Here is a 25,993-nt window from a genome sequence, read left to right on the forward strand (position 1 = left end):
TTTCAGATGACATCCATGAAAATTAAACTACATTGTAATCTAGAGGAAATGCAGCACAAGAAAGTCAGAGTCAAAAGAAGGGTATCTTTTTGACCTGAGTCTCTAGTTTCTTTAGTGGGTTTTTATGCATGTTCATGTATTATAAAATTCAATTCCTCAAACTAAGTAGTGTACATTAGGTGTAACTTTAGATGGGAGGGGATTTTCAGATGTGTTACAAGAGTAGCAGAAAAGCAGTCTAAAGTTCAGACATATGACATCAAAGTACATGGGGAAACTGACTCAAAAATATGAAATATTAACTTTGTTTAGGGATCAAATATCTGTTTCCTGAGACAACCTTTCAGATCTTTAATTTACTAGTAGTGACAATGCTGAGACTTGAAATCCTCGAAGACTTACAGATAGCTATGCAAAGTTTCACATGTCTATTTTAGTGCCTCTGTAAGTGCCAAGCTGTATAGTCAACTCTGCTTTTCTTTTCCTTTTTTTTTTTTCTTTTTCTGGATTTTTTTTTTTTTTTGGTCTTGCTTAGTTGAAGTATTCCACTCTTAAAAGGGCAGCTCAGCTCCCACTGTGAACAAGTCAAGACAGAGCAGCCAACTTCCTGTAAATCTTGCCCGCTCCCCCAGCTGCATAAAATCTCCCAAGGGATGGGAATATCAACAGGTGAACAGAAGGCACTGACAGCATTTTGGAGTTTTTAATGAGAACTGTTTTAAACTGGAAGAGAAACTTAAAACTGGCTAGAAAGGCAGGTTGGCCTTTTTTTTTTTTTTTTTCCTGAACTACAGCAGAAAGATTCAGCATGTGTTTTGAAATGTATTTTGTACCTATGTGTTGTTTTGCTTATAAAGGATGTTTTAAGTCAAGGCAGCTGAAGGCTACAGACAGCAAGAATCCTCCATTATAGCCTGCTGAACTGCTTCCACTTAATTTCAGTGACCGTCAGATTAGATCATAGATTAACTGACCTTTAGAAAGCTAAAGGATTTCTGGCTAATGATGTAGCCCTGTATCTATTACTCATAATCTCAAGGCTAAAAGCAGAAATGAGATAGAAAAAAAGATTACACCGGACACATTTCAGGCACAGCCCCTTTACTGGTATACATCATTAATGATGTTTCCCTAGTTTATAGCAGCTGAGGATTTTTAACTTTTCATCAGTGTTGCGGAGGCGGGGGGACACTCTCCAGACATCATTGTACTCAGGATGAGATTACATCTTTCATAACAGATAGTTTTCATCATGCACTTTGTCTCCTCCTTGGACCACTTCCCCCTGTGTTTCACTGTACAACCACTACAGCATTTGCATCATGTCTAACCTGAGTTCCCCTTTTGCAGCTTAGCTGTCCTCCTTATTTATCCACTGCGCCTGGAAAATAATTTATTTTCTTTTTCTTTGCATATTTGCTACCACTCTCACTTACCCAGTCTTCTTCCTTTTCATCCCAGCTTTCCTCAGTCTGTTTACCAGACTTCCAGCAGTCTTCTTACTTTTGACCATTCCACATCTTCTGTGGAGTGTGGTGTCTAAATCCAGGCACAGGATTCAGACTGAGGCTTTCAGCAGCACGTAGAGTAGGAGGATGATTTTTCACATCTTGCATATGGCACTGCTGTTCATACATCGCCATATGTCATTCATTTTTTTCTCAGCAGTATGAAATGGTTGGCATTTGGTTGGTGATACATGGTAATTCACAGATCCTTCATGTCGTTTTCTACCCTGTTTTCACAGTCATTTATTCCAAACAACACGTAAAAGTTTGCCCTTGTCCTTGCTGAATTATAGCTTGCTTATCTCACACCATTTCTCCTCAATAAGTTTATCTGGAGACCATCGCTGTCTCCAAGATGTATTAGCTGGTCAGCAATGTTTTGCAATTATCAACCTCTTCATATTTTCAAGAATTACTTTCTGAATAGGTTGTCCAGTCACAAGCCCATTCTACAAATATAGGCAGTATGTCTAGAAAATAGTCTGATCAAAATGCTTTGTAATACTTCTTTCATTCATCCTGTTTTCTTTGACATCCCTTATTCATCATCCATTTCCAAGAATAAACAAGCTACAGTGAAGGGTACCAGCCTCTGCAGATGTTGAATCCTCAGCTTTTGCATCAACAGGGAATTTAAAAAGTTACTAAATTATCATGACTTACCAAATTGCAGTCTTAAGCTCAGGCTGTATAAGTGTAGGCAGAAATATCTTTTGCTTACTCCACCTGTTAAATATGACATGCCAGTTTAAACACTTCATACTTTGGTTCTAATCATGATAGTTTGTTTCAGTGTATTCTAATTTATTTTACTTTTTAATTAAGGCACATTACTGTAACCCAGCTTACAACAGATGACTCTGCATAGTCTGATTATGTCACCACAGTGATGATTTTTATGGTGGGGCGGGTTTCTTATTCTCTGTCCCTGATTTCTAACTCAATGGCAAAAACTGAAGCCAGGTGAAATGTTGCCAGAGACCCCCTTCCCCAGCAGATACTAAAAGAGTGAAGGCTCCTTTGGTGCCTGGAGGTGCAGCCATGGACTGAGGGGCTGTGGGGGGAGGCAGCCGGAGGCAGGCTGGCTGCAGCCACTCGTTTCTCTGGGATATCTTGTCAAGTCAAACTGGGAACTGTTCTTCTCCAGCTGTAAGTTAACACAGGTACTTCTAACCTGAAAGTTAAGCCTAAAACCTAAGAAAATTAGCAAGCTCCCACCATTCATCTGGATGCAGTTTAAATTAACATATCTCTCTGGTTTTTTAAAACTGCCATCCACATCTATCAGTGTGCAAACAAGTAATTTAAGGACAAGTTTGCTGACATGTCTACTTCTTGTGGAATACTTTGCTGAATTAAGACTGTTCATTTTTGACCATAGGAACAAAAATAATTAATTCTACAACTAGGTTTGATTTTAAATAGCTGATTTATAGTGTCAGCAGTAAAGCAGAATTAAAATTCTGATTTCCTATTGCCTTCTTCATTAAAAACTACAGATGTTTGGTCTGGCACAGATGCTGATGTATCCATCATAAGTTTCCTTACACATTAAATGCTGTTCAAAAACTGCCAAACCTTTAAAAATACTGTTTTCCTCAAAAAATCACAGTGTTACCAAACAAATCATTGGACAACAACCAGCGCTGTCTGCTCAAGTTTTTGGCGTGACTTTTTTTTTCCCCTTCCCAGAGGCAGAGTGGAACCTAGGCACTCAAAAGAAAATTACAACACAGCCTTTTGCACTGCAAACTAGCAATGTGTTTGCTGTTTCTCCAGAAATGAGCACAGCTTACTCGGGGAGAAGTGGCTCTCTTGAGCTGCCAAGTTTGTGAAAAGCACGGGCTGTGTGAAGCCGCGGTGGAACGCCGGGCGCTGCCAGATATGGGCAGGGACATGGGGCCAGCTCCCAGGGCTTATATTTAGCCTCCAGTGCTGGCAGGGGAAAAACAGGTAGTTATGAGAGTGGCTTGAGCTTGTAGCACACTGTAAAAGGAAATCTAGCCAGCTGTGTGTGAAACTCTGCAAAAACAGGGACAAATGAAAACCCCTTACAAACTCCACCGTGTCCTGCCCTGCAGCGTGCCCGCTCTGGGAAGAGAGAAAGGAAAAGCAGTCAACAGAGATCCAGGGAGGGGGGAGTGGGAAGGAGCAGGTGGAAGTGTCAGGCAGGACCCAGGCAGGAAAGTCAGGGCTGAGTCTGGCAGGAGGAAGCACAGGAGCAGGTGAGGGGTGGAACACTTTGGAAGGTACCTGGAGGAACCAGGGCACATAGTGGTAACTTACAGATGGAAAGAAGTTTCAGTCACTTCTTAGAAATACTAATTTGTTGGACGCACACCTTCCACATGGCTTGTCTGGAGGAGAGCTGTGCTGATGGAGGAGTGAATGAGAGACCTGTAGAGGGGCTTTATAGATGCAAAAAGTTGGAGCACCATAGTTGGGATCTGAGTCAGACACAGTTTGGAAAGAAGGTTGGAAGGAAAATGGGACCAGAAAAAAGGAGAGGTCAGTGTGTTTGATGATAGGAATGAAAAGCACAGAAGAGCAAGCAAGAGGACTGCTGAAGGTTAGAGACCATGAAGGCAACAGGCAACTAAACCAAGCAGGGCAGCTGACAGCCAGCACAGAAACCTGAGGCTGCTCAGGCCAGCACACACCAGCACACACCAGTACATGGGGCTCACTGGTGCTGTGCCTCAGTGCCAGGAAGGCACCTGGCCTGGCTGCTGCTTAGTTCTCTGGAAGAACATGCTGGTAGGGAGTTGCAACTTATGCCAAGTTTATACACCCAAAAAGCATTTGTTATCCTCCCTGTAAAGCATCCAAGTGTTTGCTATGTTCCATAAAGCTGAAGAGTCAACATTGGTTACATATAGAGAGTTTCAAAGAGAAAGAAGCAGCCCCTCCACAGGTCTCCCCAGTGCCCTTCAGTCCACACATCCCCAAATGTTTGATTTTGTATAGTATTTTTCCACCAATTTTCCTGCTGTCAGTTAATAAAAATGTGAAGCTTACTGAGTCTGATTTTCTGTTCCCCAGCTAAGCTTTCTCACTCTACCTGTCCAACTGTCCCTCTGCTGTCTTTTCATGCTGGGAAGAAGCATGTCCTCCTTTAGCTCAGCTGGCTGCCCCCATGTCCCTTTCTCCCACCTCATCCATCTCTTTTGTAATATCTGGCAGCCTCCTCCTCACCCATCTCCCTGCTCCAGCCCATGGCATCTTCTTCCTAATGTCTGCACAACTCTCAACATCTTTTGGTCTCCCTAAGCTTGCTTCATCTTTTCTGCTGTTTTTCACATTGCTGTCAGTGAGTCCCCTCTGCCATTTTGCTTGAGTTTTCTTTAAATTTCTCCTCTCTCATCCTCCCCTCTCCTCAGCCACAGCTGGGCCCATTCTCCCACCATTTCCCTGTATTCTTCAACAACTTCCTTGACTCTCAGATAGGTCCCCACTATAAACTGTAGTTGTATCTCAGCTACTTCTGATTTCCCAGTGATTTCCACCATTCATCCTTTCCTTTTTTCATACTGCCAAAGCACTCCAAGAGTGCCCTGGAAGTACACTTGGTTTTTTGTCACTCCATCTGCTCAGCTTTCCCAGTTCAACCCTGCACAGCTCAGTTACAGTCCTAAAGCATTTTGTGGTTTGTTCCTTTCATCTCTCTTCTAAGAAATGAATAAAATTATCTGGTTTTATCTCCCCTGAACAGACAGAATCCCAGGCATGTCACTTTGCTCATCATGCTTTTTTCTTCTCCCTTTTCTGTCCTCATTCCCTCAGTCTTTTATGACGTCTCTAAGCTGCCATGCATCTTCTGCAGTGCTTCAGGATCACCTGGTATTTGTTCCTCATGTGGAAGAGGGAGTAAGAGCAGAAGTAGGTTCCCAGGCCACCCCTCCTCACTCAGTGTACCAATTAGTCCTCCCACCAAAGTCAGCACTTTCCACCCAAAGTGGAGCTGATTAATCACCTCCTTCCCCTGCTGGTCTTCCTCATTCCAGCTCTGCTCCTGAAGGATCATGTCTCAAGCCCCTTGAGGAACCCAGAGAAGCTACTATTGTATGGGAAGGAAATAAACTTGAAAAACAAATGGTGGCAGGCTCTTCTGGACACCAGCCCTTCCTGAGCAGTGCAAGAGCAGCAGGTAGAGCTTGCAGCTCTTGCCACACAGCCAGCATGGTGGCCAGGTGCTTCAGCACCACAGAGCCCAGTGAAACCCCTGTGCACCTCCATGCTTCTTGGCTTCAGGAGACTGCTGATGACTCAGATAATTTAGTGCTTTTGGAGAGAGGAGCTGTATCCATAGGAAGTCAGTCCAAAGAACATCTTAATATTGCAACCAAGTGCTGTACAGCCATTTCCTCTTCATTTTTGGTGCTTCAGTATACATTTGTGAGAAGTATGTTACAGGTGATGCAGTGTGTTCAATGAACATTAATTTATGCAAAGAGTAACAGAAAGCTGCTACACTTTTACTGAATGCATTGTTTTAACTGCAGGGAACTCTGTGCATGCAAGGGCTCAATGGAGGGCTTTGTCAGAGGTGTCCCAAGCAGTGCAAGAGTTCACTCACATCCTGATTTTCTTCAAGTAGTGCAGTCCCTCCAGAGAAACTTTGACATATAGGAGAGTACACTGGCAGTTCAGAGGTTAAAGAAAGAAATCGTTTCTCTATCTCTATATATACATGTAGGATGTGTGTTGTGTGTATGTATGTCTGTATATGTGTATGTGTATGTTTGTGGTACACTTTATGAACTGGGCCTGGGTGCTCAATGAAAACCTGGGGAATGTCAGGAGGAACTGATGTGACTTCGTTTTAGGTCTGGCTGCGAGACAGATGGTGCATATTGTGAACTTCAAACAAATGACATCCCCCAAATAGGCAATAGCCTAGGAGCCTGTGTGCAGAAAGAGGACCAGTCATTCCAGTCATTTTCAGGTCATGAAACCTCTGGAGGAGAATCCAGAGGTAGATTCAATAAATTGGAATAAGTCTGGATGCTTTGTGAAAAGCCCAACCTGAGTTCCAAACTTGTAATTTATTTTTTTTTAATCAGTAAAAATAGTTGGTTGGATGTGCTTTAACTGAGTTTTTGCAACTTTCTGAACATTGTTTCACATATGGTTGATCTATATATTATGAGTAAGAGCAGTGACAAATATCACTAAAACAGGAGAATTTAAGTGTATGTTGCAGTTGTAGCTTTCTCACCAGAAAATGAGAAACCTGAAGTGTGGTAAACAAATCTATATTCCTCTGGCCCATGTTCCACTGGGACAGCACTCCTAGAAGCAAATGATATTTTAGCTTGTGGCCTTAGAAATTTAAAGCTGATTTAAAATATGTTTGCCCCAAATGTACCCACTATGTCTTACTCCATCTTCAGGAGGTTTGCTGTGTGTCACCTGGCTGTTCTGTAACACGGTAGACATTAACCTAGCACGGGTGATTGCAGGAGGCTCTCACTTTTAAGTGCTTCTTTTACACAGCATCTGTCCAAAAATCACTTAGTGATGAAAATCAGTTTTCAGTTTTGTCTGCTGAGAAGAGGCATAACATGTCATGTGTGAGATGAGCCCGGGTTTCCTAACAGGGCACCTCCACACGTGACCATCTCCTGAGCTAGTGAGGCTTGAGCTGTGTGCACTGGGGAAATTCATCTTGCCAGCCACGCCTGCCATCCCTTTACTGTCCTGGCATGGCACTGTCCCATCCTGTTCAGCTCCCCTGGTGCACAGGGTGGTCCTGGCTCCCCACACACCCTGGGGTCTGCACCCCCTGCCAGCAGCAGTGGTGAGCAGACCCCTGCCCTCCTGCTCTTGTCATCCTCCATGCAGCTTTCTCCCTCTCTCTTCAAATAACAGCTTGCACAGGGCACTCTGCTTCCTGGGGGGTTTCCTGGTGTTTCCATCTAAAGAGGATAAGAGGTGTTCCTGGCAGGACTTTGGGGCAGGGAGACCCTTTGGAGGCCAGGCAGAGCCAGGTGCTCCTGGTGTTTGCTCCAGATGCACAGACTTGCACCTACAGCACAGGTTTGGCTCAAATGCTTTCGGCTGGGATCTGCAAATTTAAATATTCCAGCCGCTAAAACCAAATTTTGCTAACACACAGCTCCTTCTGTTGCACTGAAAGAAATATGACTTTTAACTTTTGCCAGGTCTTTCGAGAAAACAGAAGATAGCAAGTGACATGTTTAAACAGAGTTGACAGCCTGCTATTTAAGTGCCAAAACAACATTTTACTGATTTTTAAGTGGAATTAAATGTTCTCTTTATATATAAAAGTAGATTTTGAACTATAACTTAGTTTGCTTATCAAAATACAAGAGCAACTCAAGTTTTCTCTCAAATGTATCTGTATTTTTAAAATGTGTTTATATGACATTCTTGCTATCACTGTGACAAAAACCTCAAATATTATATTGTTTCAAAAGTAAGAAAGGATGCTACAAGAAAAATATCCATCATTCACCCAAAACCTAAATCAGTCATTTTTATTTTATTGAAATTAAGGGGTCTATTCAAGATCAACAATATACGTGCTGAATTGCATGTATAATCATTATAATAGGAGGCTGTTAATTTAAACAGAATTTGACATACTTTAAAAAAATAATTGGAAATGCAATATTAAATAGGAGGCTGTTAATTTAAACAGAATTTGGCATACTTTAAAAAAATAATTGGAAATGCAATATTAAATTTCAAGATTTTTTTATTAGTAAATAACTTTTGCATACTCCAAAAATAAAAAGGGGTGAACCGTGTTACCACCTTTGTTCATTAAGGATTGTGGTGAAGGCATTGTTTAATTATACTTAATTAAAATACTTCTCATTCTCCTTGTTTCTTTCCCTCTTATATAGATAGAAAAATTACAGAGTGTTTATGTGTGTTTGTGTATGTGTATGCATTTCTTCAAAGCCAGAGATTTATACATAGAATGATTTTCATTTCAATGGTTATATGTCATCATGGGATATATATATATATATATATATGTGTAATATGTGATCATGGTTTTAAAATTAACTTGAGACTTGTACCATTTTCTGAAAGGTTGGCTCGTTATTTGTTTGCCATGATAAAAAATAGTATTGGGGAGTTTATGTGTCTCAAGCATTGCTGACTGCATCCCCAGAATTTAGGGTGAAACCAGCGTGTAATTTTGTTTAGTCTGTGCCTGCTTTGTGCAAATGTTTACTTTTTAGTATAGGTGAGAAAGGGCTACACCTGACCAAAACAGGCATTTCACAGGAGAGCAGAGAGCTGATTGAGTGTGCTCCATTTCCCAAAGCTCAGTTTAAAAATGTAGGATATTATGGCAGAAATTCATTGCCAGAAGACTGGGATCTAAATTACTCCAGTGCAGCAGATCCCTACGACTCTTATGAGGAGCTATTCCCATTTTGTGACTGAGAGTACTGCACAAGACCTCAGCGGGGCTCAACCTGGTGCTGGATTTCCAGGCACACCCCATTTTCCTGACTGTGCATTAAGCAATTTCAGTGCAGGCTTAATGGCCCAGAGAGTCTTTCAGCAGGATCTATGACTGGAAATACCATTGTGGTCTCACAGTGTGAAGCATTTCTCAGTGTGAAGACTGAGAAGACATCTCCTCTGCACGCCCCAGCCGCGCCAGCGTGTGCTGCACGGGGACACTTTCTCTTCACAGTGCATTTCTGTGGGCACAGCCACCCACAGCTGTGAAACACAGCAGATTCTGAGAGCATATTATTAAACATTTCGGTTTCTCTTATTTTGTTGCCAAGTGGATGAAGCACAAAACACAACTCTCTCTCCAGAGACTGAGGCAGATTTTTATCTGGTGTGCATGCACCAAGATACTGCTGCTTTGATGCTGGCAGTAAGGTGAGGAGTACTTGGGCATGCATGGGGCTTGCTGACTGGGATGGCCAGTGCTGTTGTGTACATGGTTGGAGAGATCAGTCTGACACTTGAGGGTGAATGGCTAATAACCAAATGTAAAGCAAAAGCAGAGATTGATCAAATGGTTTCATGCCTAGACACCTAACAGGCTCACCTACCTCATTTTAGTATGTTTCTCTCTTGGGAAGATCCCAAGTCAGATGTTAGTACCTGCAGCTATAATATATCTCAGGTGATAATATGTGTAAAATTTAGTAGCCTTTAAAACAATAATTGCAAATACTGAATCCACCCAACAGTGCTGTTACCATGTTTTTGAGGTATGTTGTCATACCTGTAATGCAGTTGCAATACTGACACGTGGAGTCTGTGTGACAGGAGGTAAATAAAGCCCTGCAATATGTACAGCCTATGCTTATACTGGTCCATCCCATCCCATGTTGCTTTTCATGTGTCCTGAATCCATGTACCATGCCTGCACATAGCATTCAGGCTTACTTGGCCTTTAACCCTGTGCTTGGAGGTATGAAATGAGCTCAGGCTGTGCTTATGTGGCTGGCACTTCAATCACTTTGCCAAAGAGGATGCATTTAGCACTTCTCAACTCTCCACAGCCTGCAGTCCCCTAGTCACAATTTCCCTGAGATGAACACTGCTACCTGAAAAAGGTTATTTAGATGAGTACCTTACAGGATGTTAGTATCCTCTAGGATTTTACACTGTACTGAGTGCTACTCACTGAACTGAGCTCCCACAAACAAGCAAGTGTAGGAAAAGCAAGTAGGATTCACAGTGCATTTTCTCAGCTCAGCACAAATGTTTGGGACAGACAAGTCTGCACTGTGGGATGTTCAGCAATACACACCCTCCTTCAGGTCTGACATTCATGCAGCAAAATAGGAGTGTTGCACCATTTATGGACCACAAAGTTGGACATTGCTTAGGGTTTGTTACAACAACATGCTAATGATAGTATAGCTGGTCAGTTTAATCCTTGCCAGATTTGTTATGTTGGTAAATTGTTATCTATTCTGTGAAAAGGGTTGTATAAATCAGGCTTGGTGCTGATTCTGTCTGCATGCTGAAGGATCTTTTTTAGCTGTAGTATTTTATTATTTTAGTGAGAACAGGGTATGGAGCCAGATGTTTGCTTCAGCTGGATGCAAATATTCTTGCTCTGCCTGTCACATTCAGTAGCAGTTTGAGCCTATATGTTCTGGGCTGAAATTGTGCCTGCTGGGAGAGGCCACATGAGGCAGGCTGGGTATTTAGTCAACAACTGGTTGATTGCAGCTCCTGTGACAAAAGGAGTCCGGATTAGAGGTTTCACTTGGCTTGTCAGAATATGGGAGCTGATGAGATCACTGATCTAGCTGGAAAAAAATAAGTCAGCAGGGGGAAATTATCTCAGCCTCTTTGTTGGCATTACTGTGGAAAGCAGTCGCAGAGTTGAGCAGTTGTACATTGTTATTTTTAATGCTGTCAGCTAGGAAAATTCATTGCACCTTCATTATATCATATGTTATTGCAGGTACCGTTTTGGGAAGGGCAATTCCTGCGATGTGATTCTGATCTCCTATGTACTATTTTTGCACAAGAGCAGTTCTTGAGACCTTGCCTGCATTGGCAGCAAGCTGGGATATGAATTTACAGCATCCTAGCTATTTCATGTTAATTCATCTGGTGTTTGTCTCTGTAGATGATATTTCACTCCACTTTGAATGTGAATCAAGCTGTGCTTCCCAGATATCCACAAAGAAAGCTGGTGCAACACAGTTTGCCCTCTGTACATTCACACTCTCTTTCACAGGACACTAAATTCCTCTTTCAGACAAGTGCTCCAATTCAGTGGGGTGATTTCAGGCTTAAATCAACCTGAGTGGGACAACAGTGGTCCAGCTGAACTGACAGTGTTACAGAGATGCAGCCATTACAGTGCAAGCTAAAACCTTAAATCAAAATCCACACTTAACCTCAGAAATTCTATCAGAGCATGCTTCCACTTCAAATTTTCATCCACCCAGTTTACAAGGCTCCCATATATCCTACCATGAGTCATTAGCCATTTCAGACAGTCTTTTGTGCCATCAGCATCAGGAAAAGATTTTGTTTCAAAAGTAACCTTTAAAAAAAAAAAAGGGCTATTTTCTGACCCCCCACCATTCCTTTAGTCCAGTGTAGATTAAAACAGGTGAATTGGTAGCCATGTGGGAACAGAAAATGTTAATAGGAGAAGGGAAGTAATGCCTGAGAAGGGAGAAACACCCCATAGCCCAGCTTTGCCACTAGTGAAGTCTGCTCCCTCTGGAAGACAGTCTGATGCTTTATTGGTGTTAATTGTGGCAGTTAATGGGCACCATACATCCTGGTGCAGCACCCAGCCTGCCTGAGGGGCACAGCTGTTGTTATTAGTGTTTTGTGTGCCTCTGCATTAAAATGGGATTAATAAAATTTATTACCCCTGAAATGGGACCTTCCACATAGAAGGCTGGAACTTCACAACCTGTAAGTGGAGTTTTACTCAGAGGAATTTTACTCAAGTATCAAATACACACAGAGACATACAACCTTCAAAACAATAAGGACAAAAAAGATGAGACTCACAGTGCACTATTATTCTCTACTTTCATAGATGGACAAAAGTGCAAAAAAAGAACCAAAAACCTGTTTCTTAGTCATTCCCCTTAATTTCTCTGATGGAAGAACTCTGTTTGGATATCCAAGCCTCATCTTACCACAATAAGATCAAAACTTCACATAATATCCCCCTCCCTTGTTTCACAAAAGCAGGCAGCAGCCCTTGCTTCAGGTAAGCAATTAAGCCAAGCAAATAGAGAACTGGTTTATGACTCCAGTGCCAGAAGGTCACTTTGCTGCCCTCTCACAAGTTCTGGGGCTGCTTAAATCCCTTCTCCTCCCTCTGCTTTGGTCTGGCTGTTTGCAGTCAGGAGCAGAGCCAGCACTAAGCCTGGGCTGCCTGTGCCAGTTCATGAAGGCCCCTTGCTTGAACAACCACTTAACAGCAGAAAGGATGAATTTCTTTTTTGAGGTTTGAAAATGGTACTGAAAAGAGCCATTTCAGTGCCTGCACATAAGTAGTATTTTAAAAGCAGGTAAATGGTTTGATAATTTTAAGAAAGAGAAAATTTTGCTTTAATTTTCACAACTTCCTACAAGTGCTTTTTTCCTGATGTATGCTCTGCATGGATTTTGCAGGGCATGTGTAATTTCAAGACTTGTTTCTGAAGGAGGCTAATGAAACTTTTTATAGCATTTTCAGGCTACCCATAAAAGTTCTGTATTTAAGCTGGGCCTAATTTATTTGGTTTATTGGTCGTATTACTATTATTATTAGGTTCTACAATTAAAGGTAGCCCATCTCAAGCTGAAAAACCCTTGAGATCCTTGCCATTAACAGAAACTTTATTCTTCATTTTCTTTGGCTACAAAAGTCAGAATGTCTGTCCTGCAACACATGGTAGGAACATCTCCTAATTGCAAAGTAGAAGAAAAAGAAAACAAGAAAAAAGAAGTTTGATTCTCATTTTGTCCAATACCTTTCTCCTATCCCTTTAACATTTTCCTTTGACCCTGAACTTCTTTTTCTTAAAAAACTCCCATATTTCTGTGCACTTCTTGTTAGCTCATGATCTTGTTAGCTGACTGTAGGGCACGACCAGTGAATCATAACAGCAAATGTCAGCAGGAAAAGATCTCCAGTAGCCCATTAGCTCTTTGAGGTCATGTTTATTATTTACTGAATGACCGTGAATAATGAACAAGTTGCTCTAAATGATTACAGATTTGTGGCTAAATTTCTATTAAAAAGGGAAAATCAGTTGAGGCAATTAAAGAATTTATTTACAAGGGGAAAATTCCCTTTGTCTCATTAATATTACATGGAGTAGATGCAGCAACGGCAAGAGAAATGGAGGTAATTTGTGCAAATTGATTAGGGATGCAAAAAAATGAAAACTCTGAAATTACAGAAGTGAAAAAAATTCTCACAAAATGCCTCCATGGAGACATTTTCCCTTCATCTCTGTGGGTTAGACTTTTATGAACATCAGCAAGTTACAGTGTTGGAGACTGTTACCCAAGTTGTGTTTACATTCAGTATTTAAAGAGGCAAATTAGGTTAGGTAAATCCAATCCTAGCTAAATACAGCTAATCTTTTAACTGCCAAGCCTAATTTGTGGTTGAATTTGGGCCTAAATTTTTTTCATGGAGGAAACTGGATCAGGTCAGGAGTGCCACTGGTACAAAAAGTCTGCAACTTTGTCATTTAGGCATGTCCTCCTAAATGTAAATGATAATTTTTTAGATATCGTATAAATGGACAGAGAAATCACAAACTATACAATGGAAAGAAAATACCAGTTCCTAGTACACAGATTGTGGAGCAAACAACAAAAGGAACCTATCCTAAAATAGGAGAGTATCCAAATATTTTTCTCTTGACTTTACTGAGCACATGTGGTGACGCCTCTTCATGCATTTACTTGAGCAGTTCTCTAAATCAGATTCCATTTTAGGATAGTCTTGAAGATTATGTAAGAGCAAATTGTGGTTTTATCTTTTCTGCTTAAAGAAGGAATGGGGCGTCAGAAGTCACGTTATCAGGCATTATCCAAAGCCTTATACCTGTTAAAACATCATGTTCAGCATCATATTTGACTAGCTCTAATTTCCTTCTCTCATTGCAGAGTCAAAGATTCTTCAAATTATATGGCTATTTGAGTATTTTAGGCAAGCGCCTATTAATGCTAGATTTTTTTTTTTTTTACAAAAACATGCTATAGCCAAATCTCATGATGGAAGTAATTTGTAATATTCAATGACCTCATTTTATTCTGTTTTGCTCACTCAATGCTAATGCATATGATGCCATGTGAAATTCGCAGACGAGCCTGTCTGCAGGACTCACGGGAGCCATAAATGGATTAAACCTCTCACTCCCTACTTTGGCAAGTGATCAGTTACATTTAAATAAAGGTCAGTCTGTCTTTACAAAGAACACACTGAAAGCAAGCTTAATAGCTTTCCCTACTGAGCCTAGAACATAACTATTTGAAGCATAATTAGCAACGGGGTGCCAGTCACTGATTGTGCTTTTTGCTTGATTTTATGTCTGGGGAGTTCCAGTATTCCCCATTAGCTTTAAGAGGGGGCACAGTGCTAGTTATCAAATTGACAGTCTTGACCTGGCCTCTGAAAGCAGCTGTTAAACATTGTTGGGGAAAATTAAGATGAATGCCAAAGCCAGGTCTGTAACACTTCTACAAATTGGTCATTTGAGGTCCATGCCACGACTCTAAATAACAAAATAGGTAAAATATCTGATGTGCATGAGAGTGTGGACTTTGTTTCACTAAACACCAGGTGATAAGGAGATACACAAGCTGTGCTATTATCTCATCTGATGAGCTCTGTATTGTGAACTCTTTATAAAATACTCCATACCTATTCTTTTCAGCATAACAGTGACCAGCTCTGCCATCTGCCAAAATACAGATTGCAGGAAGGGTGGAGTGAATCAGCAACAACTGTCCCTACAGTAAAAGGTGCTGACCACAAAAGGGTTATTTTGTCAAGTTAATTAAATACCTAGCCTGTATGAGGCATTTAAGAATAAACATGGTTATAGACTTTACAGCATCATAGAATGGTTTGGGCTGGAAAGGACCTTCAAGATCATCTAGTTCCAACATCCTTAATGTGTCTTGTGGTGTTCCAGTTCTTCAAAACACCTCCTTTGCTTGGAGTTTCTTGACTGGTATTTATAGCCCTTGTAGCAAAAGTGATAATTCTATAGAGGTGGAGAGAACAGAGCTGATACAGCAATTTTGGTACTTTGCAATTTTGGTACAGCCTGAAATTCTAAGAGAGATCTGTGAATTACCTTGACCTTCCTGACTGGAGCATCAGCTTCAAAAGTTCAGTGATTTCACTTCAGTGTTACAGCAAGTAATTTAGCACTGATCATTTTATCTAATACTATCAGAGAAGATGGGTAAGAGCAAAACACAGTGGACTGACTTTTGGAAATGTCTGAAGATAATCCAAGAGCAGACCAGAGAAGTACACAAGTGGCAGCAAAGAGGCTGGGATTGTATGGAAAAGATCTCATAAGTAAAATGAACATTATAATGAATTATTATGAGAAAATATTACCATCTTGCATTTTAGGTGTGATAAAAAGCCTATATTCTGTTTATCTCTGTAAATTATCAAACTACATTTACTTCAGCTCTTCTCACCATGTAGATGGTCAATGGCTGCATTCCCAGCTCAGGTTCACTGCCAGACAGCAGAGGTCTGTGTCCTCCAAATGCATCTTCACAACATAGAAACTGTAAGAGAACATGACCAACCAGGGATTAAAATAAAAGCATGTACTTTTCCTGATTACCTGCACTTGGGGGTTACACAGAGGGGTTTAGGTCAACAGGTTTTCTTTTCCTTTTGTGAATGGTATATCCATTTTGAGAGTCAATTAAATACATTATCAAGTGGAGGCTAAAAATTGCTAAAAAATATAGGGTTGTATTTGGTTTTATAAGGTCTTAGATACATAAGGAAGACCAATGCCTAAAGCAGCTCCATATCAATTTCACCACTCTCCTTCTCTGAAAATTATTTGTGCTTTTATTTGTTTATTTCATTTCTAGGATTTCTTTTTTCCTGACAGAAAATTTGTACAGGAAGTGGAGAAATCAGTAACCGATTTAATGGATAATTTTCATCTTATGTTGAATTTTTTTTTTACTTACAGATTTTCTACAAAGCAGCCAACTAATGCTCTGCTTCCAGCATAGACACTTCAAGGTCATATTTCTTTGTTTTCACCACAGGTCAGATACCATCACCAGGAAAAGCTAATTTGAAAGCATCTTCCATCACAGGCATTCGGAAATAATGAAATGAAACGGCCAAGCAGAGTAAAAAAAATCCTGTTTCTTTAACCCATTCATCCTGTGCCAGCAGTGCAGAACTCTCCTCAAGCTCTGGCAGTAAGGTTTGCTAGGCAGGTAACAAACATGCTCCTGTGGTTTACACTCCATAATCATTTCTCTCTTCTGCAGGACGTTTCCTTCAAGCACTGGTAGCAGCCAGCTGTGTCTCCTTTGAGTCTTTTAGCATGTCCAAGTTACTTTTTTCTGTGTAATTCAGGATTTGAATACTTTAAACACTTTGTTCTCTATTGTAGGTCATGGGTTGTATGGGACTTTTGAAATGTTGTCCTCCTGGAGAAAAACTAGAGAAGACCAACACGTTAAAGAGAGGACTGCAGCTGTTTTTGCAGACTCCATGCTCTCGTTTTCTCTCACCACTGCCATGTACCTGGTCACTTTTGGAATAGGTGCCAGCCCCTTCACTAACATTGAAGCAGCCAGGATTTTCTGCTGCAATTCCTGTATTGCAATTTTCTTCAACTACCTCTATGTACTCTCCTTTTATGGTTCCAGCCTGGTGTTTACTGGCTACATAGAAAACAACTACCAGCATAGTATCTTCTGCAGAAAGGTACCAAAGCCAGAGGTATTGCAAGAGAAGCCTGCATGGTATAGGTTTCTTCTGACAGCCAGATTCAGCGAGGACACGGATGATTCAGAGGAAACGAACACTTACGAGAGTCATCTTCTGGTGTGGTTCCTGAAACGCTATTATTGTGACTGGATAACAAACACTTATGTCAAGCCTTTTGTAGTTCTCTTTTACCTTGTTTATATTTCCTTTGCCTTAATGGGCTACCTGCAGGTCAGTGAGGGGTCAGACCTGAGCAACATCGTAGCGACTGCGACTCGGACCATCGAGTACACGAGTGCCCAGCAGAAGTATTTCAGTAACTACAGCCCGGTCATCGGGTTCTACATCTACGAGTCCATCGAGTACTGGAACACCAGTGTCCAGGAGGACGTGTTGGAGTATACCAAGGGCTTTGTGAGGATATCGTGGTTCGAAAGCTACTTAAATTACCTTAGGAAACTCAACATATCTACTGGATTGCCGAAGAAGAATTTCACTGATATGTTGAGGAACTCCTTCCTGAAAACCCCTCAGTTTGCCCATTTTTCAGAGGATATCATCTTTTCCAAGAAGTACAACAATGAAGTTGATGTTGTGGCCTCCAGGATGTTCTTGGTGGCCAAGACAATGGAAACCAAGAGGGAAGAACTTTATGACCTCCTGGAGACTCTGAGGAAGCTGTCTCTCACCTCCAAGGTGAAATTCATCGTTTTCAATCCATCATTTGTGTACATGGATCGTTATGCCTCTTCAGTGGGAGCCCCCTTACAAAACTCCTGCATTAGTGCTTTATTTCTGCTCTTCTTCTCTGCATTCCTGGTGGCAGACTCTCTGATCAATGTCTGGCTCACTCTAACTGTTGCCTCGGTTGAATTTGGAGTTATAGGTTTTATGACCTTGTGGAAAGTGGAACTAGATTGTATTTCTGTGCTGTGCTTAATTTACGGAATTAATTATACAATTGACAACTGTGCTCCACTGTTGTCAACCTTTGTCCTGGGCAAAGAGTTCACAAGAACTAAATGGGTGAAAAATGCCCTGGAAGTGCATGGGGTAGCTATTTTGCAGAGCTACCTCTGCTATATTGTTGGTCTGATTCCTCTTGCAGCTGTGCCTTCAAATCTGACCCGTACACTGTTCAGGTGCTTGTTTTTAATAGCATTAGTCACCTTCTTTCACTGCTTTGCCATTTTACCTGTGATACTGACTTTCCTGCCACCCTCCAAGAAGAAGAGGAAAGAGAAGAAGAATCCTGAAAACCGTGAGGAAATAGAGTGTGTTGAAATGGTGGATATGGATAGCACCCGAGTGGTTGACCAAATTACAACAGTCTAACTTGATTTGTTGGTTGCTTTTTTACACTAGGTCTTACTGAGAAAAAAAAAAAAAAGAAACCACTACTGACTAAATGTGTGGGGACAGGAAGGAGTTTGGAGGTTTCCCCTCCCTCCTCTAAGCTAAATCCAGGAATATTCAAAATTATGGGAGAAATTAAAAATAAATTTTAAAAAAATTAAAAGAGCCGGGGTATTGTACCTTGCTCAGTTCCTGTAACAGGGACTATGGGAGAATTTGCACACCCATGCAAAGAGAGGTTAAATTTTAAATGCATGAAGTAAGATCTAATGGAAGAAGTTGGGTTCTTAAGCAGTCGTCTGCATCGCCTGTACTGCAGATGCTGCAATTATTGTGGCTAAACCAAATCATGTTGAAAGGTCAACTGTCAAGGCTGAAGTAGCACTAAATGTTTGCTGGATGTAAAGGCTTTACAAACTTTCTGCACAGCAATAACTCAAGTCAGTGAGTCAGCTCTAATAAGTCTTTGCCATCGCATTTAATTTTTCTTTTCTCCCCTAATCTAAACATTTATGCAAGACTATATAAAAGATAGCAAACTGTACTGGGAAAGAAGGCAGTACACAGCAACCAAGTGCTTTCCAAACATATTTATGTTATGAATCACTTTTTTTTTTTCTAAAAGTATCATTATTTTAAAATGGAAATCATCCCTTGTAACATTTTTAATCATGGTTTTATAGCTGTTTCTTTTTCTTATAAAAACAAAAAAGAACAAAAAAAAGGAACAAAAAATCCATGTGACTCTGTCACTCTAGAAAATATATAATTCTATTTTATACATGTCTCGCTACTAGTTAAACATGTAATCTGCTTTACCAACTGTAATTTTGTTAGCACTCTACTAAGACATGGGAGTGGATCTAGCAGCAGACAGAAGATGGTGTACTGAATATTTCAGCACCAAAATCCATGATACAAACCTCAAATAGTAAAATGTCATCGAGAAAGTGAATGTTAGGGCTCTTTTAGTGAGAGCCTATTTCAGGCCATTCACTGGTAATGCACACTAAGAGGATTAGTGGGTAGTTTTACATAATGTATAACTTAATCCCTCCATCTTCCTAGAGTACCTGTGAAGCAATAGACCTTGCAGCTATGGGCTCTTCCAGGAGACAGTAGACAGTAAGAGTTGTGTGGAACAAACTGAAGGCTGGGACTGTGGTTTAGCAGCAGCAAGTTTAACAATGTCCTCAAAGAGCCCATTGTCTAAGGGGCCTATTGAAAACCTCACATCTGAGAGGGGGAAAAAAACAAAAAAAAAGCCTCAACTTAAAAAGATTACATTACTGAGTCTTTTTGGAGCCTTGAGTTCTAAATTAATAATTCTGTCAGCATCTGTGATGTGGAGTAATACAGAAAAATCAGCATCTCTTCCCTCCTCCGCCCCCTCCACCCATAAGAGCGACAGGCTCATTACTGCAAGGTTTTATCATGTGGTTGAACCCTAGTGGGGATATGTGAGCCGGTTCTGGAGGTTTTGCTGAGAGTATTCCGACCATACATTGCCTGTGAAAACCCAGCAGCAGGAAGCTGGCTGGTGTGTTGGGTGGTTTCATATGGACTGGTGCTCTGTGGTGCAAGATGAATGTATTCCAACCAGACTCCCTTTTGCAGCTCATCTGGAAACTAAGAGTGCTGGAACAGTTTTCAGCATTTGGCACAAAGTTTGCTTCAGTATCTGGAGGGGAATGGGTATTGCAAGAGCCGTGGGAGCACCATGGCTCAGGGGGCTGCCTGTGGCACCTGTATGGTCACCAGGACATCCATGGTCACAAACCCAGGGTGTGCTTCATTGCATGAAACACCTCTTTAGCATCCAAATCCCAGTGACCCCCAAATGCCCTGTGCAAAACCTGAAAATGCCACCTACTGAATATTAATTTTCAAGCAAAAAGATACTTCTGATGCATCCTTTCTAGCGGAAAATAAGATAACCAGATATTTTGCCCTGAAGCAAAATGTAACATTTCTTACTAGCAAAACAAGTCAGCAGTGCAGCTGGCAACATTTACTTTCCCCTGGCTAAGTCCCTTTCCTGACCAGAAGAAAGGAAGCTGTGTCCAGGAATGCACAGGCTCTTTGCTAAAGTAAACAGCAGTTGCTTAGGTAGCAGCTGGGAAGCTGCAGCTACAACTTCAGCCTTGGCAGAACACAGTCAGACACCTTGAAGACAGCCAAATGAATGTAAGGCTAGGAAAAATATCTTTTTCCCCTGTTTTCTTTAGACTCAGGCTTGGGGCTATGTTTTCCAGCCAAAAAAATATTCCTTAACTATACTTCACTGTAGATTTTCTGTGATCATCAGTATGTTGTTTAAATACCAGTCACCCTGTCCCCTGGCTGTTCAACAGGCAGCTGCAGTGGCTTTTAAACTTCTGAGGGCATTAGCAAATTAGCTGAGAGTTACAGAGGAATTCCAATTCCTCTGCAGAAATCTACTGACTTTTGGGACACTTGGAAATGGGACATGTGTCGAAGAGGTTGTTTGTACACTGCCGAGAGGAATACATGGCAAACACTGATTTACACCTCTGCTATCCCTCATGCTATCACTTACAAACACCAGATGACAAGATAGTTACCGTAAACCTCCTCACATCTAATTGCAGTGCATAGACAGGAGCATCTTTAAAGGGATGTCCAAAGGCAAGCTTGCAGTTTCACAGATCTCTTATTAAATCTCACCATGTGAGGCCTTTAGAGATCTTCAAGAAAGGTGATAAAACCAGGGATAAAATTACTTCTCTATCTCCAAACCTGTCACAAAAGAATGTGGAGGCATTCCTGTGATAAAGTGCTGCAGAGAGGCTTGAGTGTTCACAGAAGGCAGGGTGAGAAGTCATGCAGTCCATGCCCTTGCCCCCAGGGCAGAGCCAACAACATTTAAATAATTTCTGAAGGATGTTTGTCCAGCCCATTCCCAAAAGTCTTTTTAAGGGCAGATTCCTGTCCCAGCAGTTCTCCCCCAGTGCCATGTTACTCTCTTCAGTAACTCCTGCTAGCCACCCAAGACTGGGATGGAAAAGAGAAGCCTCACCTCTCTCCACACAGGGATAGGACAGCCTGGAGCATCCCCAAAAGACAGAAAACCCAGAACAGAGCCAAAACCAACTTAGATACATTTTTCACTGTGTTTCATATCAAGCTGCCATTCTGTTCCCCACCTCCAGGATTGGCAAGGTACAGCCTTGGAAGTGTCCAAAGTGTCCAAAGTGCACTCAGCCCAGGTCCCTGAGTCTCCTGCCTGGATCCTGATGTGTCTGAGGGATGCACCAAATGCTCCTTCTCTGCAGTTAGCTTGAATACCTCAACATGAACCATGTTCTCAAGGTTTCAGACTATGCTAAGCCACTTTGGCCTTCCTCTCCTTCAACTTTTTCCTCTGGAGCAATTATCTTCACCAAAGTCAATGGACCTCCCTGCACTGATTGATGAGTAGGTGCAGACGCAGCGCTCTGTTCTCAGTCCAAAGCACTCCCAGTGAATAACTGTGCATAAGATTTTACCCTTACTGGTGAACCTCCAGTTTGGAAGACTACCTAGGCTTCAGCAGTTTTTTTGTCATACTCTTAAGTGGCTTTTTAGCCCAAGTATCACTGTGGTTTTGTTTGCAATATAGATGATCCAAATTTTTATAAATTCAGTGGGTAGAACAGAGTATTATACACTGTCATGCACTGACTAAAATCTAACAGTGAAAGTTTTAGCTAAGGCTAACAAGACTATATAGGACTATGGCTCACTGAGCACATATATCTTCTACAAACATTAAAGTTCCCATACAGTAAGGTATGGTGTACAGTATATTTTTACTACAGGGTAAGCATGGGGGAAAAGAGCCAACCTATGTGCATATGGCCCTTAAGACCAATCCAGTTTTCTTGTAATATAACTTCTGATGTTGTGTTAGCACAAGTCCACTTTCAATTTACAATTACTCTAACTGGAGAAAAAAAAAATAAAGAAAGAAAATTTGTTATAGCAGGAATAACTCTGCCATAAAAATTAATTGATGAAGACAGAATTTCTGCCCAAAGCAAAAATGGGGAAGTGTTCTAGGTAGATTAAAATTAGAGCTGGAAATGTTGAGAAAAACCTGTCTATCAAAGAAAAAGAGCTTCTTTTCCAAAGACAAGCAAATACGTTTATCATGGTCAACTGCATGAAGCTGGAGGGAATACAGTACCAAAGTGGCCTGAGGTTATGGTGAGTCACAAGAGGATTCACATCTGCTCTCAGAAGCCTTCTGAGCCAGCGCTGAATTCAGGTAAAACATGTACTGTAAATTGAAAGGTGTACTTTTAAATGTTTTTCCCTAGGCTGACTGTCCTCCTGTGAGCCATGAAATCCCACATCAGCCAACACCTTTATTTTTATTCAAAGGGAAAACAAAACTAAGTGGTGGCACAACTGGGCAGAGATCAGGGGAGTCCAGAAAGAAAACTGGCTTCTCTGAAAAACAGAGAGCCAGCAAAGCAACTGGGTTGTGGAAGACCTGGTGACTTCAAAACTTAGCAAAGTGGTAGTTTTTCCTATTTTGTTAACTCGGGAAGCAGACAGCATGTTCAGGGAGACACAGGGAAGGGAAGCTGAGTTAATAAGGGTCAGATCTGGGTTTGCTGTGGGCTCCAGGTTGGGAACTGCCAGCAGGATGGGAGTGTGGGAGGGGCAGGGACAGCACTGCTGTGTGGGCACTGGGGATGCCAGACCAGGGGCTGTGGTGCTGCCATTTCCTTTGTCCCCATCCCACAGCCTTGCCCCGGAGTTCCTGTGGTGTGCAACCTGCAGAGAGCATCAGCTCCTCACAATTCTCACACTGTGGCAGCCCTGCTGGTGGGTTTTCCTGAACCAGTGCTTGCCTGTAGGAAACCACTTTCTGGAAGCTCTTGATTAGAAAAAATTACCCAGAGCCTTTTCCTCCCCTGCCTTTGCACACGTTAAAACTCTGATCCATAAAAATCAGATTGTACAATTCAGCTATGTAGGGACAAAGTATTTCTTCCATGGCTTTATCCCTACATTTATCACTAAAAATACTTGTCATTTATTTTCTTATAAATATTGTGAAATAAGTAAGCCTTTCTGGGGTACACATAAGTCTGATGAGAAGGAGGCAGGAAGGGGGGAGAGCCCCTTCCCAAAGGTAGGAAGCATCTTCCACTCATGGCCAGGCACTACACCATCACTGAAGGGCACCCCCAGTGACCCCAGCTCGGTGCAATCCCCCCTCCCCAATCTTATTAGAGAGCAGGGAGAAGCCTCAGCTCCAGATTGTGGGGATGAGCCCCCAGGCAGCCCTTGTGAAGCCCATCCACTGCCAGGAAAGCGCAGGGCCACCTTCTTGTTCGGTCGGGGTTTTTTGAGATAGGGATGGCAGAAGGATCCCAGGAGGGCATTGAACCCAAATTCCTGTCCATGGTTGGTCTGCCCTGACATGCCAGCCCTTGCCCTTTGTCCTGGCACAGCTTCCTGCCTGGAGAGAGGGCACCTCAGCATCACGTGCGCCTGCCTGGGGCAGCCGCTTCTCAGGCACAAATTGTTCTGATGTCGGTGGCATTCTGCAAGTCATTACCTTTTTTTAATTTTTGGGGGAAAAAAAAAATAAAATCATCGGCATAAACAATTCTAGATTATTTAAGCTCCAAGAAGTCTTAATCTGTGCATCAAATAAATGGCTTGCAAGATGTCAGGGGTTTTCGTTTAGGCTTTTTTTAACCTATTTTTACTATTTTTGTATTAATTTAGGGGAAAAAATTGTATAATGAATCTCAATGTATAGCATAAGCCTAAAATAAAATGGCTGTCTCTCTCTTTGCTTCCTGTGCTCCCAAACTGCTACAGAAATACCGTGCCATCACCAATGCAACAAACTGATTTTCCTGGCCTAACCCAAATAGTCAGGAGGAGCATTCTCTCCAAGTCCCCACAGAGAGGGGTGGTGGAGTAGTTCAGGGGCACGTGCTCAGCACAGAGCCAGCAATGTCCCCAGGATGATGCTGCTTCCCCAGGACCCCCTCTCATTCCAGGCTGCACACTGCTCAGCAGCAAGCACAGGGAAAACCACCTCACATCTATTCATTTCCATGTTATTGGGACCCAAGTGCTGTTTGGGGCTGTTCTAGATGATCCAGCAGCAGAACCCCAGCAGGCAAACCAACAGCTAAGGCAAAAATCTGAAACTGATTTGATCAAAAGCTACAGGTTATTTCCTCAAACAAGAACAAGACCTTCTAAGATCTGGTAGGTAGGTAGACCTGAAGTATTACTGTTGAACAGAAGTATTGCAATTAAACATAATTATTGCTATTAAAAATTTTCTTACCAAGATCTTACCATCCACAAACTTAGAAGCCCCATCATCACTGAGTGACCCACCTCTCCCACCAGCAGAACCACAGCTGCTGCTCCAGGACCTTCTGATGACTGTGTTCAATCATCTTCTCCCCATGCCCAAGCAGATCACCCACTTACACTTTTCCCCTAATGTTTTGGAGAAGGGGAGCAGCATCCCTACAAGCCCATTTGGACAAACTGCTTCAAAGCAGAGGCAAACCACCTCACCAAAGGATGTGGTGGTCTGTCACACCTGACTGCAGAAATAAGATGTGCATCACTTTACTGTGAAAGCAGGTGAGCCAGATCCAATCCCAAGTCACTGCAACAAATAGCAGGGGTTTGGGGTTTTTGGCTACCAAGGACTTTCAGCCACTTCAACTTAATGGGAAGTTTGGGGTTGCAATTTAAAGGTGATTCCTGTCACCTTTTATGGCTGCTGGCCTTGTCCCTTTCAGTCATTCTTTCTGTCATTGCCTTAAATTCAGAATCCAGAAGCAGTCGCCAAAAATTCTGTCTGAAACTGAAACTCAAACAATATCAATTTTCCTAATTGTAAGTGAAATGTAAGAGAGGCTATGTCTAAGCATCACACAGGAACTCAAAAAGCAAAACCTCCTTACCAGGCTGGTGTTCCTCATTTGTGTTAGCAAGAGCTCCTTCATGCCAATCTGCACTGATCTAATTTACAAAATTCAGGCTTTCCAAATGTGTAATCAGCATTTTTTATTCTGAAAGTTCATCTGTACGTATATCTTCAAAATAAAGGCATGTTAAATCTGATTTTTAGCTTATCAAGGAATACAGTTCAGCCTGACAAATGTTCGTGAGCAGCATGTCTGAATTCCACATGCAATTCTTACACTGCTGCATACAAGTCAGAATATTTTCACTCCAAAATACCATATTTTCTAATTTACACAACTAATTTGCACAAAGAAACTAGGCAGGCTTGTGGACCCAAAGCAGTGAAGTATGCTCATGTTTACATTCATCCTGTAAATATCACTTAAACTTGTAAAGGTTAATGGCAATATAGAACTCATTGAGAAGAACAGGATTTTTTTTCTCACTTCAGTTTACTGGCAGAATATAACTGAAATATATGCCAAGCACTAGCTAGAAAGAACCAGGGAATAAGACATCCAACAGTCCATCAGCAGGAAAAAAAGTTCACTTGAAAATTTATACATTTGAGAAATGTAAGAATCATATTAAAGGTCTTAGCTGGGTATCCAGACTAACATAGCATGTGTTATATATTAATGCAGAATATCCCATTCTGATTCTTTTTGCCCACATTGAATCCTCTAAAATATGCTTTGTTCTGTGAGGAGGCATACTTTTGAGCAAAAATGACATTTAT

General features: G+C 41.6%; 1 protein-coding gene across 1 annotated transcript in view; it reads left to right on the forward strand.

Moving 5' to 3' along the window:
- PTCHD1 (patched domain containing 1) overlaps positions 1-23,508 on the forward strand; it is a 38,408-nt gene extending 14,900 nt beyond the window's left edge. The window contains exon 3 of the mRNA XM_079304922.1: positions 16,616-23,508. Within this exon, the coding sequence (XP_079161048.1) occupies positions 16,616-18,270 (1,655 nt within the window). The 3' untranslated portion in view covers positions 18,271-23,508. The remainder of the gene's footprint in view (positions 1-16,615) is intronic.
- The last annotated feature ends 2,485 nt before the right edge of the window (positions 23,509-25,993 follow it).

This window comes from Erithacus rubecula, assembly GCF_903797595.1.
Source record: "Erithacus rubecula genome assembly, chromosome: 1".
Taxonomy (NCBI): domain Eukaryota; kingdom Metazoa; phylum Chordata; class Aves; order Passeriformes; family Muscicapidae; genus Erithacus; species Erithacus rubecula.